We start from the raw sequence: 17,873 nt of genomic DNA on the forward strand, positions 1-17,873 counted from the left end.
AGGCAAAAGCAGAATACCACACAAAATGAGAAAACATAAAAGCAGAGAACAGATGAGCACTACTATCTTCAAAGTGTTGTACAGAATGCTCAATAAATGCAAAAGAACTCCATTACACATATTGAGGACAGGAGAGAGTATCTGCCCCTGTATCAGATTTCTCCTACTATAGTTCCTTGTACTGTGCAATGCATTTCCAAGTGAAATTTTAAGACCTTTAATTTCTTCATCCTCAAGTACTGTAGTGCAGTCCCTGTTTATACCCTCCCAGGAATCCATTAATACCACTTCCAGCCCAGCCCTCTGGCTCTCCTATAGCAACATCCTCCCCCAAAAAGTTTGCTCCAACATACTGAATCAAACCCTCACCTGGAGCCAGACCGACTCCTCAAAGGCTTCACCTCTATGTCCTTCATCACACATCGCCAGGACACTCGTCAACCACATGGCATCTGTCAATAGTGCTGTGCCTCAATGTCTTCTCTCACACATATTCCCAAGGGCTTGGAAACCAGCCAGGATGACCAGTTTCACCACTTTATTTAAGAAGGTAAATCCCTTAATGACATTTCATTTTCAGCTTATGAAATGTGTACTGCTATAGACACTTCACCACGGGAGAGCCCACAGCAGGGACTGTCCTTGTGAGATTTACAGAGGACTCAAAGAGGCAGTTGAGGATTTCTTCCACCACTCTTGCAAGGCTTACCAAGGAAGGTTCAAGGGAAACTAGTCCCTTCGCTCTAGACAGCTTAATCTTTTCAGAGGTCAAGGCTTTTGAAACAGCCTTCAACCATTCTGCTGTTCTACTAGCGCTTATCATCAAGATGACACACCAGGTTTTGTTTCAACTAGCTGTTTCTTTATTTCTTGCCCTAAAAGACAAATACAGGAAAGCTATGATAATTACATTAGCCCTACCACTTCTAGATGACCCACAAACAATATTTATCAGTCACTGCAAGCAGTTGGGTAATCCAAAATAAACAAATTAGCAGGAATAAAGCAGGAGCAATGTAATTATATTTCCCACACTATCATCTATTAACACTAGCATAGGTGTTAACACAGGAGATGCTATAAGAGTCTTTGGTTCTGAACAAAAAAGAGGTTATTCATTTCAACCTGAAGTACCCAGTTAGCACAAGTTCTATTAGATCACTGCTGTGCTTTCTCCTATTTCCCATCTTAATGGGATTGAAGCTACATGTATTTTGTTTCCATACATAGATGTGGTTTGTAAACCAACTTGGACTCTGCTAGATGAAAGACTCCGTTTAAATGCAACTCTGCCACAATACACTGAACCTCCACTAAACTAGTCTTTTAAGACCTCACTAAGCGGTGTCTGTTTTTCTTAATCCCACCCCTCTTTTCATCTGGGTCAGGGTTTAGATCCAAAGACAAAGAAACCCTGTCAGAAGTGCAGAATGGAAAGCATGGCTGAGCTGGAACAAAAAAACCTGTATCTTCAGTTCTGTGTCACAGAACTTGGCATATTGGGCTGCCTCAATACCACTGGTAGTTATTATATGGTCTCATAAGGCACCAGGTTGGATAAAGCTGGAATGATAAATGCTTCTGACCTGCAGCACAGAACAAAAGGTGTAGCAAAGCACACACCAGAAGGTGAAAGCTCCCTCTTCAAATGCTTATTTGGCTTATTGCATGAGATACTGCACATAGTCAGTAGGACAATAAATTGTCCAATGCAAACTAATTAAACCAAAATAATGAAAAACTATTCTGAAGTGAATGAAATTTTAACATGAGACATATGAGAAGCATCTATGCTGCCAAAGAGGGATGGACGGGCGTCAGCAGGAAATCACTAGAGATGTCCCAAGGTAGACCATGGTGCTTGTGAATTGGAGCACTAGTTCAGGGGTAGTATTTAAGGTTCTGTTGATACTACCAGAAAGCCTGCAGTTATGCTAGCAAGAACAGTCAAACAGTTTCCTTAATTTGGGAAGCTTGTATTAATTTGTCTCGTGTGACCAGTTAGCACTGCCTCCGATGAGATGGACTGATGGCCTGAACTATGGCAGCAAGTCATTTCTCCTGCAGACTAGCCCAAAGTCTGAAGATGGGTCAGTCATTGGCATTTATTTCATCAACGCGATGACTTGAAGTATGAAGTTAAACAGGCACATCAATGCTTTCAGATACAAGCAAAACATGAAATGTATATGCAACCACCTCTTCTTGTAAGCCAACACTCTTCCTCTGGCCAAGTATGTGAACCACAAGATAACATTCACTTGCGCTGATATTTGCCTTGTAGCATTGGAACACAACAACAAGGGAATACAAGAGCTTCACAAATAAAACACACCTACAAAAACTTTTTGTTAGTGTACAAGTAGGTGAACAACACAAGTACCCAACAAAACTAAAAAATTAAATACTAGTTTAGTGGCCAAAACACACAGAACTGTTATGCTTATGGTAACTGAGTGGTTTGAGAAACAAGTATTTGTATCCTTTCTCTTCTCCCCAAGTTTATTTACTTTTCAGTTTCCGAGCCCTGTCTGGATGCTCACAGTAATTGCTTAGGACCTCTTATAAATAGAAGCAGGGTAAAAGAAAACAAGCTGTAAAATAGCAAGCAGGAGGACTGGAAAAGCTGTAAACATTAGCTAATAGAAACTAATGTTATGTCTGAAAGAAGCCCAAGCTTGTTCTTAAAGGGAATGGCTTTCAAATGGGCTGTGTTCCATGATTTAAGACATCAGCTCTTACCTTTGGAGGCTTGAAAGGATATTCTGGTGTAAATGTGATGTCAAGGAAGAAAACGCCTCCCTCATAGACTGAACCTGGAGGTCCTAGAATGGTTGATCTCCATTCATAGATGTTATCACCTTTGGGGCCAGCGCTGAGAGAGAAAAAAAAATTGGTTTAGGAATATTACCACAGTTGAAATAAATACGACTTCTTAGCTTCTTCAAGTATGATATGGAAGAAAGTTTTCAGTGTTACACTTCATACACCACCTGAAGTAAAGACAGGGATTAAAAATAGATTGAATGCTTCCAAAATCTCAGCGATCTTACCTAATTTTATCCGTGTTACAGACTGCTTAGCAAAGCCGAGAAACTAGAGGTGGGGTAAGGTTTTCAGTTTCTCTCTGCTGACATTTATAAGAGCAGCATTGCCCAGAACTGCTCCTGAGCATGTTACACAATCTCAACACAACAGAAAATGTAAGTTTCAAAGAACAAATTCCTACTGTATTTCAGAAGTGGTTCTTCTAGCTCAGCCTTAATAACACTATGCCATGCCAAATACCATACTAAATAAATTAAGGACTTATATTGATTTTATTAACCTTGTGTGTTCTTTAAATATAAAATATATTCCTGTATTATTGCTAAATCAAGGCTCATGGTGTAATTGAAGGAAAACAAATACATGATGACACTCTTAAATATCAAAACTTCCTACACTTTTATCATTTTTCTAAAATGAATCCACATGAACTAAACCCATTGATATTATTTTCACTGTGGAACTGCTTTTTTTTAAGGGGAATTAAAATCACTGTGTCAAATTAAAGCAGTGCCTTCTCAAACCAGCTTTGTTTAATTCTAGATTTTCCCTAACCTGCCAGCAGCTGACCAAGAGCAGTACAAACTAAAGGTGCTGCAGAACACAAATGTCTGCTTGTTGAAAATTAGTTTTGCCGAGATCCTCAGACACTTGTATTCTGCAGCGTGCCATATGTCACTGAGTATTTCTAAGTACAGCTCAACGTATAAAGCCATTAAGGTTTTAGGACTCCATTGCTACCTCTTTCTGTGCTGCTACGGTAGTATTTTATCTGCAAGATGGCAGAGTTGAAAACTCCTTTTGCATAAAGGGAGGTGCTGACACAGCTTTTTCCATCATGGATGTGCTATGACTTTGGCAATCTCTTCTCCCCTTGTTCTGAAAGGGGCTGGGTTTTTACATCCCTAATACAATGAAAACCAGCCTTGCTTTTTTTCCCCTCCTTCTCTTAACAAGGCTAATATAAGGCAGAAGTATAAAAAAAGGTTCTTTTCATATTATAACAATCATGGAGCAGTATTACTTGAGAGGGAAGGCAACCCAATAAATTCAATATATCCATGACAATATGAATTTGATTAACGTGAAGGGAACCAGGGTGATTGTTAGGTGTTAGTAACAGTGTTACAAATAGAAATACAGTTACAAATATATAAATTCTCCATGTAACAACAGAGTTCAGAGACATGGTTTTTTTCCTGTGCTCTTTGTAGTACTGGTGAATGTATTTTTGACAGCAGGGGAATCAGGGGAGAGAAAGGGAGCTAGTTTTGTTATTAAATGTAAAATTTTATTTTCAGATTAAACTAAAAATAAAAATTCACAGCATGTTGGTGCTAAATAGTTCAACAATAGTGAAGCTATAGCTAAAAGCACGCTCCTGGGGAAGCAAAGCATGTAAGAAGGTAGTAAAGGGAGATGGGTTCTCCGCAAAGCGAGGAACCAGCCACCAGGGAAAGATTTCTCTCCTCAGAACCCAAAACCCCACGCAGCTCAGAATCGGTACTAAATTAAAGTAAAAGCCATTCCAGCCTGAGCGCTCCTGGCATCCCGCTCCCACTTAACGACTTGTCCCTGTCCTGTGCAGGTCTATATATTTGGGCACTCAGTGCTCTCCAGCTACCACTTGTGCACTAAACTGGAAGAGCGCTATATTTCAACTGGAAGCTCTACTTCTTGAAAGACATCAGCTTAACTGTGAAAACTTTCTGCAAAGGACTCTCTGGGGCACCTTTAGTCACCACTCCAAAGAATCGCCTCTTTATGTAGGTATTAGCAACCTACTGACACACTGTCATTGCTGCAAGTTGCGCTGTGATCATCTTCCCCTCCCTCCCCTAAAGATGGAGCTACTGAACGGAACAGGTACTTGAGCTTTGTTAGCACCGATTTACTGTTGGAATTTATATCACAAGTACTGCCAACTGGGAGCACTTCAGCACTCAAGAAATGTGATGTGCAATTAGCACTGAATACAGCCCTCTGAACCAATGAGAAATATTTCAACGTTTTGCATTTTATTTCCAGCTTCAACCCAAAGGACTATCAATAAAAAAAATCCCACAGACTTAAAAAATAATGTATTATTATTTGTAATAGTCTTAGAAATCTCCTGTATCCTGTTAGGTTTCCAATTAGAGCTGTCATTGCATGCAAGTAATAAACTGCTAGAACTCTGTATTAAAAAAGTGCAACATCTTTGCAAGACATCAGTAGGCTTTAACAGTGATGTACTAAGCTTACCTCTGAAGCTTTTCATAATTCAATTAACAGAGTGAAATAGCTGTAGATGACCAATTTTTACATATTAAGATTGATTTCTTATAAAGGAAAGACTGAAAGAGGAAGACAGCAAGTCAGCTTCTGAGTGCAATATTTCTCAGATTTAAATTAGGATCAGGTAGTATATCAAGCAGCTCAAGAAAATCTAGTGCCTAACAGAAAAGTGCTAATACTGGACCACAGCATCAGTGCAGCAGCATTAACTTTTGGTGGAGATATGAAAATTGTCAAAGGTTAAAGATTACATTCTTTGTTTAAAAATCCTTGCAATTATCTGCTTTGAAAAGAAATTCACTGATGCGTAGATACCAGGCTCACAAGCACAGCTGCCACTTTGCCTGATGTGTGCCACCACTGCTCAAATGAGGTGTCTAGATCTGCTAGATCTGCTAATGCAACATTTTGAAGCTGTCCAACATGACCACTGGGAAGACACTTTTAACCAATTACCTGGAAATTGTTTCCACTGTAAGACAAGAATATGAGAGCAACAGCATTCTGTATTGAACTCAAGAGCCCACAACCTCTTCACTTCCAAAGAAAGAAATGAAAGACTGGTAATGCAGACTAAAAGATGACATCCAAAAGAAAACTGAAAAAGTCCCAACCCATCATTATCAGATTGGGTAGCATGTGTCTTACAAGAGTGCAACTGAGATCTCTCTTCCCTGGAAAAACAGTGATATACTCAGTGAAGATGCACTGCACCCACTGTAACAACTGCTTCTGATCATTCCCAAGTTGCTGTTGGCTTATCCTTAGGAGGATGTTACGACAATAATGCCAAGTGCCAGGGGTAATTTTTGTTTGAGAACTATCTACCTTTCCAAATCTAGAAGCAGCAGTCTGAATCCTGCTAGTACAGGCAAGGCAGAGAGAAAGTCTTGGCACGGGTGAGACCAAGCTCAAAATTCTGCCTCGGCCAAGTCCCAACCAGCCTTGTGTTGCTTTGGAAGAACCTCATCTTGCTCTGGCTCCCTTTGCTGGCAGGTGCTGTGTTCTTTCTCAATTTAAAACAAATTAGAAATGCCCACAGAAGAGGCTGGGGAGCAGAACGATGCCTAAGTAAATTGGTTGCACACTCAGATGCCCTGCAATACTGAGCAATTGTAAACACAGGACTCTGTCCCAGAGATAAAGGGTTCGCAGAGAAGAGACACAAACACACACTTTTTCATGTCTTGAAAAAGCTGAAATGACAGATAGTCTGCAAGAACAGTCAGCCTGTGGCTTTTTTCGTATTAAGCCAGCCAGATACCACCTCCACCACAGCCCTGCATTACGTGATACCACTCTGATATTTTGCAGACACAAACTCAGCTCCCTCCTCTGCCTGGGCACCCCTGGGCAAATCACTCAAAGGATGTCTATGCCATCGAGGGAAGGAAGGATTTTTTGGTGTCCATCACGTAAGAAAATCTCTGGGATTTCCAGGAGAATGACTCAGACAAAGCTCACTGTTTACGTCAACTTGCTAGTACATTTGGAAACTACCTGGTCCTTTCTAGGAGTTGACCAAGTGATAATGTAAGCTAGTGACGGTACAGCCTGGTGAATGCTTTAGTTCCTCTTCTTTGAAATACAGAAAACATGCAACAGCAGATCACAGTAGTGAAATATGTATCAAAAATTAGTTGATGCTACAGACATTAGGTTAATAACCTGATATACCAAAGAAGTGCAACTTCCTTTTAAAAGCTAACTAATGCGGCAGAGTGGTTTAAAAATACCAGAGACGGCTATCTGTCAGGGTGGTGAGAAGAAGGGCAATTTCATGGTAAGCTGAAATAAATAATACCTCATGAAAAACTACAACATGTTTCAGTTAAAACTGCAAGTAACAAAACCACAACCTCATACTCCGGCTGTTCTACATCCCTAGATACTATTTTTGAGGCTATTTTGCCCTGAACAGGAAGAGTCTGATGCAAGTAGCTAAGCTGCTTTGAAACTGCACACTTGTGGAAAATAAATAAAATTTCCAAAAACACCACAGACACGACCTTTGCCAAGGGACATAACTCAAATGAGAAAGCAAACAACATACTAATGACACCTGGGAATTCCAAGGTGGCAGAGAATCTAATCATCTCCAACAAAAAGCTCTGCCATTACAAACTGATAACAACATCCCATTTTTTGTTGTTTTATTTTGTACTACAAAACAGTGAATGACTGAACATGGAATTGCATCTTGGTCACATACACATCACCTTACTACACAGCTTTAAGAACTATTGAATTGACTGTTAAAAGGTCTCTTTTTTTAACCCTTTCTTTTCTCCTCACCCCCTGCCCCACTTCCCCCTTTTGATTGCATGCACAAAATGCATTAGACATTTTGACTGGGTAGCTGACAGGGAGGCAGTATGTCCTTCTCCCATGAAGTTCTGGTGCTCCTTGATTTTCCCTCCTAATCTACTCCATTGCTGATCTCAGGTTAAAAATGCTGCTTTTGCTGGTTGTCCACCAAGAGCGTCCATGCTGAGCTTGCTCACCTACGTCATTAGGCTGAAGCTGGTGCAGAGACTGCAAAAGTACCCCAGAAGTCCTAGATCACTGGGGGAGGCAGGTGCGGGGTCTACAAGGAAGCAGGACAGCTAGTCTAGAGTAGCCATTGATAAACACACACTTAGAAAATCCCTCATTCAAAGAAATTTTACTCTACAGATCTTTGAACAAGCTGTGTTAAAAATGGGAATGTCAAAGAACAGAGTTTAAACCAAGCAAACAGAAAAGCGGCTAATCCTTTGGCCACAATGTCACTTCAAAAACTTCATATTAATGCATAGCTCTAATTTTAGAAATAAATTGTCACTTTTTACACATCCTTTAGCTACTAAAATATATTATTTTTATTACTATAGCACCAAGACACTCCGTTCACAGGCAGGATCCCACTATGTTAAGCACGCTGCAATGCAAAGACTCATGTACAAGACTTACACAGGTTTTTCAATCATAAAATAAGCATTAAAACATTACAGAGTTATTAGGAAGAAATTCAACCAGGTGAAACAGAAGTAGTTAAAAGGATACCCTGGGCTACCCATATAGTTGCCACTTTATCCCCACTTGGAGATGTAATATTTTGCCTCCAATTTTTAGTCAAAGCATGGAAACAAAAGGAAAAGAAAAAAAAAAAAAAAAAATCAAAACACAACACAACCCCTCCTGGGCAACTGTGGAGATTTAAAGGTAACATACTGAATTACCACATAACTACGTGAATCAGACTGATATTTTTGCCCACTGTCCTTATATACAGCCAAGGTGCTCCTCTATGTTAATGTTAGCTAAAAATGATGGATTGGGCATAGGTGAAATGCCTGAGAGCTCAGCCAGAGACAGAGGGAAAAGACAGTGAGGGGAAGGAATTGCAGCTGGTTTTAATTAAAACATAAGAAAGAGGCAAAGGAAGGAAATGAGAGGTGAGCAAAGATGGAACGTTATATATTGCTACAGCAATCCGAACTATAAAATTGTGAAAACCAAACTTAATTCTCCATCTAATGCATGTTCAAGGACATGGTTTTCCAGCACCAAGTGGTAAATACTATTATTTTTCTTGTAACTCATTGAAGATACTGTATTTTCTGTCTTAACTTTAAAATGGCAGTCACAATATTATTGCATGCAGGTAAGTACCTTACAAATCCCACCACATTTCTAACAAAGAAGAGCACACACAAAATTTCTGGTTTAGCATCTACCAAAGCTTTTCCCTTAAGTATCAGACTAATATAAAATTGGGGAGGGAAGGTTTGAAAATCGCACATAAATTGCACAAAGCTTAAACTGGAGGATAAACAGTGCAGCGCATTACATTCTTACGAGGTTAAAAAAGGAACTAAATAACTAAACAGCTCTGATAATGGAGCTGATAAGGTGTTAGGCAGGGATTTATGAGACTTCAGGGGGATTTCTTTGTGGGAGAAAAAAAAAAGACTAGGCTTTCCAGTTTATATAAAAAATACTTGGCAAAAAGATCACACAACAACTGAAAAAGCCTGATCCTTGCCAAGATCTCACTCTTTTCAATTACAACAGGAAGAGAAATGCTCAGGAGTACTTGCAAATTTAGGACCTTCACCTGAAATATTTCAGTCTCTACAAAATATTACTGTGAAGTTACTACTAAACTACTTGGTGAAAAGGCCAACGCTCGTGAATAGTTTCACTGCAGCGTCTGATATTTAAACCAGGCTTCAAAGATTTAAAATAAAATCTCAGTTAACGGGGAGGTCAGGAGACTTACGGTATTCTCAGGAGTGTGCTGCAGATCTATTTAGTTTAACAATAATCACTTCCATTTAGGAGTGAGTCCTCATAAAAGGGTTCAAGAGAAATTAATCAATTTAGCAGTGGTTCCAAAACTGAAAACACACCCAGCCTGCTCAGCTCTCAAGGGCTTCCATTTTCCTTTGCATTGGCTTCTTCCTAGTCTCTTCCACCTCAAAGCACTGCACATTTGTCCTACTACAAGTAGGAACATTTTCAGTGTCCAACATGACAGCAAAGAGGCTGTTTCTGCAAGTCTATGCAAATACAGAAAATGCCAAACTAAGCAGTCAATGACATTATTTTCACTGTATGCAAATCTGCTTTCCTTTTCTCCTCATACTTATAGCTTGACACTGTGTCCAAAAATTAAATAAATTAAAATGTGCCGGCTTATATTTGACCTTGCATCTCCCATTAAATACTACTCTGCACAGGAAAAAATAAAACAAACTGGGAAAGAGTAGAAGAGAATCTGACTTGCCTAACAACTAGCAGCAGTGTATTTAAAATGACAAGAAGATGTGATGGTAGAAATTGTGTTCTGCCAACTTAACCTTGTGTTATTCCTACATCAGTTTCCTTCCTGCCATGTGTCAACTGGACTATTAGCTGCCAACATGGGGACAGGAATTTCTTCACATCATTAGACCTCATTTCCAAATTTATTATTTAGGGCATAGATGCGCAACTTACAATTGGTAAGCTAAAGTAAGCAGTTTCACAAATGCAGCATTTTTGCAACTACATTTGCTTGGAGCCTCCTTACATTCCAGCAGGTTTTTGGAAGTTGTTATAGAAATATAACTAATAAATCTACTTGTTACTGTAATTTCAATGCTTTTATATAGCAAACATACTCTGAAAGTGGTTGCCCAGCATCAAATCGCCAGTCTTGTATTTAAGGACAATAAAAGAGAATCAATACTATTAATAAATATAAAAATTCTTGTGTTACTAATCTCAAATGTGGTGTACCGCTCAAGACATAAAACAAAAGCTTTACTTCCCTTTGGTTCGTACATATTGGAACAAGGTAGTTTCTTATATACATAGAAAAGAAACCACCCTCTCTGACAACAAAATGGTTCAATAATGTCCCCTAAGCAGCCTGAACTGTGCTACGTTAAAATTATCAGAGTGCTCTCCCCTAAATAACATGTTTTATTCACTAGAGAAAATGGAAATCCACAACTAACTTGCCATTCCAGAATCAAGCTGGGACCGACAGTTGTGTTTCAGTCCTCCACACCCATCTGCTCTCCTATCTGCATCAGTGTGGGAATATGAAAGGTGGTCTTGATAAACGGATAAAAAAAGCCCTGCACATCATAAATATTTAGGCGCCCTGTAGAACATCAATTGTAAAGCTGCTAAGATTGTGCTGATGTGTTCTGGAGACTTCTGTCTCTTCAAAAGTCCACATTTAGGAAAAGAAGAAATAAAAAAGGATCCCACCTATGTCGTAAGACTACCTGTCTGAGATAACATACTGGACTGGTTATCTTGCACTTGATTATCATCAGTTTGCCCTATTGATTTCATCATAACTGGTAATTCTGTAGATCATAAAATGCATATGCTAAATAACTTAGATCAAAAGGGCAACAGCAGCTACAAACCAGCTTGGAAAAACTGGCCCCAGAAAGTGAAAAATTATGTGTAACACTTGGCAAGAAGCCCCTGCTATGCTGAAAATTGAAAGCAGACAAGACTCTCCAACTTCCTCAGACTCACAAGGACACAGTTCTTGTGGCTTCATCCAACTTTCTCCTCAAGGTAGTTTTCTTCCATGGGGAGGAAAAGGGCTATTTTAAAGAGGGCAGACAATGCATTGCCAGGCTAGAGATTCACTGCCATCTCTCTTGTACTGAACTACAGGAACTCTGTTTAAAGTCTGTACTCAGAACAGATGATCCAGTATTTTGAGATTGATGGTTTATAGGCAACTAAATTTTCAAGAGAGCATGACCTAAAGAAAAAAATCTGCTCATGTACCTCATGCTCCAAAACTGATCCATCTGCCTGCCCCACCACCTACCAGCCAACTCACCCTAAAAACATGCTACAAATTAAAACAAATCCATCGGGCAATCAACACCAACAGTCTCTCTTTCCCCATTAGATCAAGGATAGGCAGAATCAACATTACTTGAGAAGCAGGTCATCCCATTATCTTGGCTTCACATCTTTCTATTGCTTCCCATCAGCATACCAGTGCTGATACTGATTAAATTATGTTGCTAATCTAAATATATTATGTTTTGAATGATGTATCTTAATGACACATGAAACCTAAAAAGAAAAAAAATCTGGATGTCTTCCTTCCCCTTCTCCTTTATCTATGTTAAACTCCTTACATTAAATTCCTTTCCTTGACATTCACTGAACAAATCAAGATCACTGCATTTGAATTAACCTATTTCACTGCAGAAGATAACAGCAAAATTGAACAAACCATCAAATATCAAAACAAAATCTGGTTACTCAAAACAACAAAATATTATCAGTTATGCTGTACTACCCAAAGCATCTCTTTACTAGTTTTCACAATTCTAAACTATCAAAGCTGCCTAGCGGAAAAGTTATTTGAAAACACTACCTTTGAGTTTTGAAACTTCAACATGTATAGACTAGAAATTTTACCTGAGATGTGAGTTCAGTATTTTTTAAGTAAAACAAGATTACTTACACTTCAATACAGCACAGCTGCCAGCCAGCTACATAGCAGTCACTAAAAATTGTTTACATACTACTGCAAGTTGTTCTCCTTAATAATAGTTGCTAACACGAGCCAGTCACAATAGCTAACCAGCATTTATTGTAGCATTTTCTTACCTAACTATTGTTCTGAAGCTGACATGAAGACAAAAGCTCAGGGGAAACAAAACCAGAAAACAAACTTTCAAGGGATTTAAAAGCAAAAATAGGCTTTTGATTTCTTGATGGCAATTGCACATGCATAAGGATAGCCTGAACAGGAATTTGGGGTGGCCTTCTAAAGCTGTGTTAGGTTTTGTTTGTTTATTTTCATAGTATTAGAAACATTAAATTTAATCCACATTAGGAACCACAAGAAGACTAAGCAGTGCTCTTAAAGAGTATATACAGTTTTGAGGCCAACTTGCATGCACTAACTTCAAGGGGCAGATACAGTCCTCCACAAATTATCCTTTTTCTCTAGAATGCTATTTGACAATTCACATTAAGTAACTTCCCCCCAAAGCAAAAAAAAATTGCATCATTGACTTTCAAACTTCCCAATACCTTCACTTCATGACATTTTTGTCTGGAAGTATCTCCTGGATGTAAGGAAACATTAAAGACAATGAAGTGCCAAGCAATAAGTTTCAGCTTTGGCCATTATATCACTTACACCTTTTATAAAAAGCACGCCACACTTCCACACACAAAAGCCAGCACCCACGTCTGCTCCTCCCCCATTTCCACCAAAAAGAAAAGACTTTGCAACAACTTAATCAGCTGGAAAGATGACACCCATGGGGTGGCTGTTCACTTCTGCGGGCAGAGGCCCATGGCAGGGAGGTAGGAAGGAACAGCCACAGAGCACAAAGTGGTCCAGGCATCTACCTCATAACTGCTCCTGGTCCCACACAGCTTGGAAACCTCGCTCCTTCAGCTGACCACTGACATTCTTAAGTTAAACTAGGTTTCAAACTTCCACTTTCATGAAAAAAAGAAAGAAAGAAAAAATCATGCTAAGTTTACACTGTAATTAGTTGAAAAGGTACGTTCCCATGTTCCCTAGGATTTTCTAGTTCCAACAAAATAAGACATATTTTTCCTCATAAACTCCCCATGCAATCCATGACATTCACAGAGAAAGATCTTTAGTGGCATTCAGTAAAAATTTGCACTACTTTATTGTATAGTGTTAATAATTTAACTGGCTGTAATGCTAGCATGACATTTTCTGTTATATTTCATTGAGACAGAAGGAGGAAAGCGCACCTCACAGACACATGCCAGAGTTTTAGGGACAGCACTTGACATTTTCCAACCTTTTAACTCAAGCATTGCTACAAGTAACACCTTAAAGCAAGAGTGACAAAATTAGAGTAGAGCTCCTGGGTATGTTTTGAGAATTTTGCACCAGCACAACTGTAATAGCAACAGATACTAAGAGACATGCCTAGAAAACTTTAAAACTGACACAAAGACAGATGTACAGGTTCCACCTAATTTTACACCATGAATTTTTTGAAGAAAAATTGAACATGTTACTTACAATTAGGCACAAATGTGAAACTGGCATAATAGTATACAGCAGTATGGCAAAACACCTGGAAGAACTGACAGGCCTGATGTAATTTTACATACACATCAGCATAAGAAGAGAAATAAATCTATCATTAGCAATCTATCGCAGGGATTTTGGGTATGAAGGCAGGGAAAAGTACAGGAAGAACAAAGAAAAAATATTTGTTTCCAGTCAGTACAGCTTCAGTCTCTTTGATTTTCTCACTAAAAGGCATTTCAAATATTCCCTTTAGTGAAATAAAGATGGTCAAACAGCAATACGTTTACAATGTAAATATATTTAGACTATGTTAGAAAATTCCTCAGCCAGTCTAGGCAACCCCGCTTGAACTTTTGAGACAAGATAATTAAGAGATATTTCTTCATTTGAGTTTCTATGTCAAGATGAATTCAGTTCAGAAAGGTCAGTAAATAAAACCTCTGGCATACACACAAATAGTCTTCCTAATAAATCAGTAAGAAGAGACAAATTCCAAAGGCAGATGACACATCCTTACACCAGACTTTTAATATATTTTTGTTTTATATTTGGCTCTTAATAAAATGTAATTAAAAGTTATGATAAGATAACTCTCTTTTTTTCAATTAAGGCAAACTAACTGAAAATAGTTCTCTTCTGCTGAGCTCGTCTTGTTACAGAAGAGTAAAACAGATCACACAAAAAAACCCCATCCCAATGGTAGTATCACTAACAGAGTTGCAAACTAACCAATACTAAAACTATTTTTTTAATTCACTCTGTATAAATATATGTAAAACTACAAGTCAAGTCACACACCTAACTTTCAAGACACGAGTTAACAATACCACAAACTTGAAATTCGATCAGGCAAAGTCAGCCTTAAGTACCCAAGTAAGACAGTGAAGTATGTATGCACTCATTTTCAGCTTTAAACCTCAACTCTCTGAGACAGGTATTGACAAAAATACTTTGGGAAATTACTCTTAAAGATACTTTTGCCACATATATATATATATTTGTACTTCATAACGTACAAAACCTTTTATAACACTACTTTAAAATATTTTTTCTAAACACAGTTTCCTTTTGTAAAACAATGTTAAAATAAAGTTCTGTTCACCCATCAGTATAACAAAAGTAGTATTAACATGAAGACTTTGATCACAGGTCAAACGCAAATTTTGTCACAGAACTTTGTTCCTCTACTAGCTTATCAAAGGAAATATAGGAAATCAGCAGGCTGGATGTGATCTAAAGTCCATTTATTCCAATGCCCTGTCTCTGGCTGGTTTCCAGTGTCAAATGGGGCAAGAAGAGCACTGGAAGGCTCCTTCCAAGTCTTTTGCTTTCCCCTACCTTAACATCATCCCCAGCAGTAACTGACTGAGCCTCAAAACCAGGCATCCATGTTTCCCTTCTGAAATTGGTATTACCAATAAGCTGCAGTAATTCTGTCTGTGTTTGCCCTCCATAGAAGCCTGAGCCTTTTTGAAGCTTGCTAAATTCCTGGCTTCAGCAATGTAATACAGCATGGAATCCCTGTGTCTAATTTAATTCTTTAAAATACATTAGATTTCTCTATCTTTTAATCTCAATTCCATAAGCCTTTGTTCTTGTATTAAAATACAGAGGAAAATAAACTTCTCATTTGTTGTCTCTAGAGAATAAAAATAAAGAAAATTCAGTCTGTTTTCTGAAAGGAAACAACCCCTGTATCTTCATATAAGAACTCCTCCAGTTGTCATTTTTTTGTTTTGTTTTTTTAATAATTTCCATCTTTCTTTGCCAAAATCCACCTACTTCTCCAATATTCTTTTTAAGAGTGTCCTGGTTTATTGTTGCCCTGCAGCAAATGAAGATAGAGAGAAAGTGGACATCATTACACAAAAGCTGATGGACAAGACATTACTTTGTACTTATCTGTTAAGTATTTTTCTCTTTCACGTGCCAGAAAAACCTACTCCCTTCCTTTTTCAAGATGGGAAGACTCATCACCATCGGTATGCCCTGAATGAGCACTAGGCCAGTAAACAATAAGTATCTTCCCTATTCACTAAGTAAGACATTTGCAGCAGACTATGTGTTGTTAAAGTTCTGTCCTGTTAGCAAATACATTTGACAAGTGTCTTTCTAGAAACCAGTACTTCTGTATCGGTCTGGGATAGTTCAAGTCAATGACAAAACAACCATCAAATTCAGCAGAACAAATTCATATGCACAGCAGGATAAATATCTTTTGGGAACCCAGAAAAAAACAGCAGCGACTGCAAAAGCCACATTGCTGCAAAGCACTTTGATTGGGGGTTTGCTTCATCATGCTTAGCCCAATCAGTAATTAAGGCATTCCTCACTCTCACAGTTACTGTCAGCAAGGAACGCTTTTGAAAGCATCCTTGTTGCTTCCGCATCCTTGTAAAAAGACAAAATATAGTATTCTTTATGGAAGAATAAACTCTAAGGATTTGTTATGAATCAGTGCTACTCCTGAGCATCTTAGAAACAAGCAACAAGCTTTGCTTCTGTTGTTAATCTGACTGTAGTTTTCAGATAATTACAGAAGAACAGAACCTTACAAAGGAACTCGCACAGCTCTGCAGAGAGCTGAACTCCTCTACAGGAGACATTTTAAGGTTCTTTCCTTCAAAGCCACATGATTTATTCAAGTTGCCTTTCCTATACTCTCAATAAGAGAACGTGAAGACCTCAAATATTTTGGCTAATGTGCAGGGATTTCTAGTTGTTGTTTCTATTATGCTTTTGCTCAACTACTTTTTTTTTTTTTCCTTTCCGATACTACAGATGTGGGTTTTTGTTCTTTGGTTGTGTGGTTTTTGTTTGTTTGTTTGTTTTTTTAAAAAAACAACTTTAGTATATCAAGAAGATATTTCTACTCCCCAGCCCCAGTGTGTAAGAACTGTCTGGTTTAAAGCCCTGCCAAGATTTGCAGGCATAAATGTCAAATACAATAGTCAAACCTTTTAACATATTTATTACTTCACTCCTGATATTTTTCCACTCAGTGGAATTAATTCCATAGCTTGAAGTGCCACTTATTAAAAAGCCAAGACATGGTGAAGAGCCTGCTACCATCATCACTTCCTTTACAGAAATATAGTGATTTTGCTCATCACAGCATACTCAAGTTTAATCAACGTTGTGGCTCTTGCTCCATGTAGGTATTAATCATTCATAAGTCCTTGGATTCTATTGCTCACTTTGTAGGTCATTTCTGTAGGCATTCCCGTGCAACCTGATCAGACGCGATTAGTAACGGTCATTCCTGGGGTGAGCTGATAGGGAAAGGGATGCAAAAAAGGGATACAGAAAGGGACAAAGAAAGTATGTAAGGAGGCTATCCAGCCCCAAAGAGATACAAGATAGGTGTGTATGTGGAAGAAGGGAGGGAGAAAAAAATACTTACATACGTACAAGCTGGGACTGGACAACAAGATTTCCACACAACGCTCAGAATTTAAGTAAATTTTAGTCCATAGGCAAGTTTAATTTGAAAGACTTCAAAAAGCATGCTCCTCACAGAATCACAAAATCACAGAATGGTTGGGGTTGGAAGGGACCTCTGGAGATCATCTAGTCCAACCCACCTGCTAAAGCAGGTTCATCTAGAACAGATCACACAGGAATGTGTTGAAACAGGTTTTGAATGTCTCAGAGAAGGAGACTCCACAACCTCTCCGGGCAGCCTGTTTCAGTGCTCTGGCACCCTCAGAATAAAGAAGTTTCTCCACATATTCAGATGGATCCTCCTTTGCTTCAGTCTGTGCCCATTGCCTCTCATCCTATCGTTGGGCACCACTGAAAGGAGTCTTGGCACCCATCCTTGAGATATTTATAAACATTGCTAGATCCCCTCTCAGCCTTCTCTTCTCCAGGCTGAACAGACCCAGCTCTTTCAGTCTCTCCTTGTAAGAAAGATGCTCTAGGTCCCTAATCAACTTTGTAGCCTGTTGCTGCACTCCCTCCAGTACTTCCTTATCCTTCTTAGACTGGGGAGCCCAGA

At 38.7% G+C, this 17,873-nt stretch overlaps 1 protein-coding gene across 4 annotated transcripts in view; it reads right to left on the reverse strand.

Annotated features, from left to right (window-relative positions):
- Nucleotides 1–17,873, reverse strand: part of UBE2E1 (ubiquitin conjugating enzyme E2 E1) — a 46,228-nt gene that overhangs the window by 5,166 nt on the left and 23,189 nt on the right. For all 4 annotated transcript variants that reach the window (XM_082045979.1, XM_082045978.1, XM_082045977.1 and 1 more), the window contains one exon: nt 2,743–2,875. In XM_082045979.1, the coding sequence (XP_081902105.1) occupies nt 2,743–2,875 (133 nt within the window). The remainder of the gene's footprint in view (nt 1–2,742; nt 2,876–17,873) is intronic.

The sequence above is a fragment of the Streptopelia decaocto genome (genome assembly GCF_964273445.1).
Source record: "Streptopelia decaocto genome assembly, chromosome: 2".
NCBI lineage: Eukaryota > Metazoa > Chordata > Aves > Columbiformes > Columbidae > Streptopelia > Streptopelia decaocto.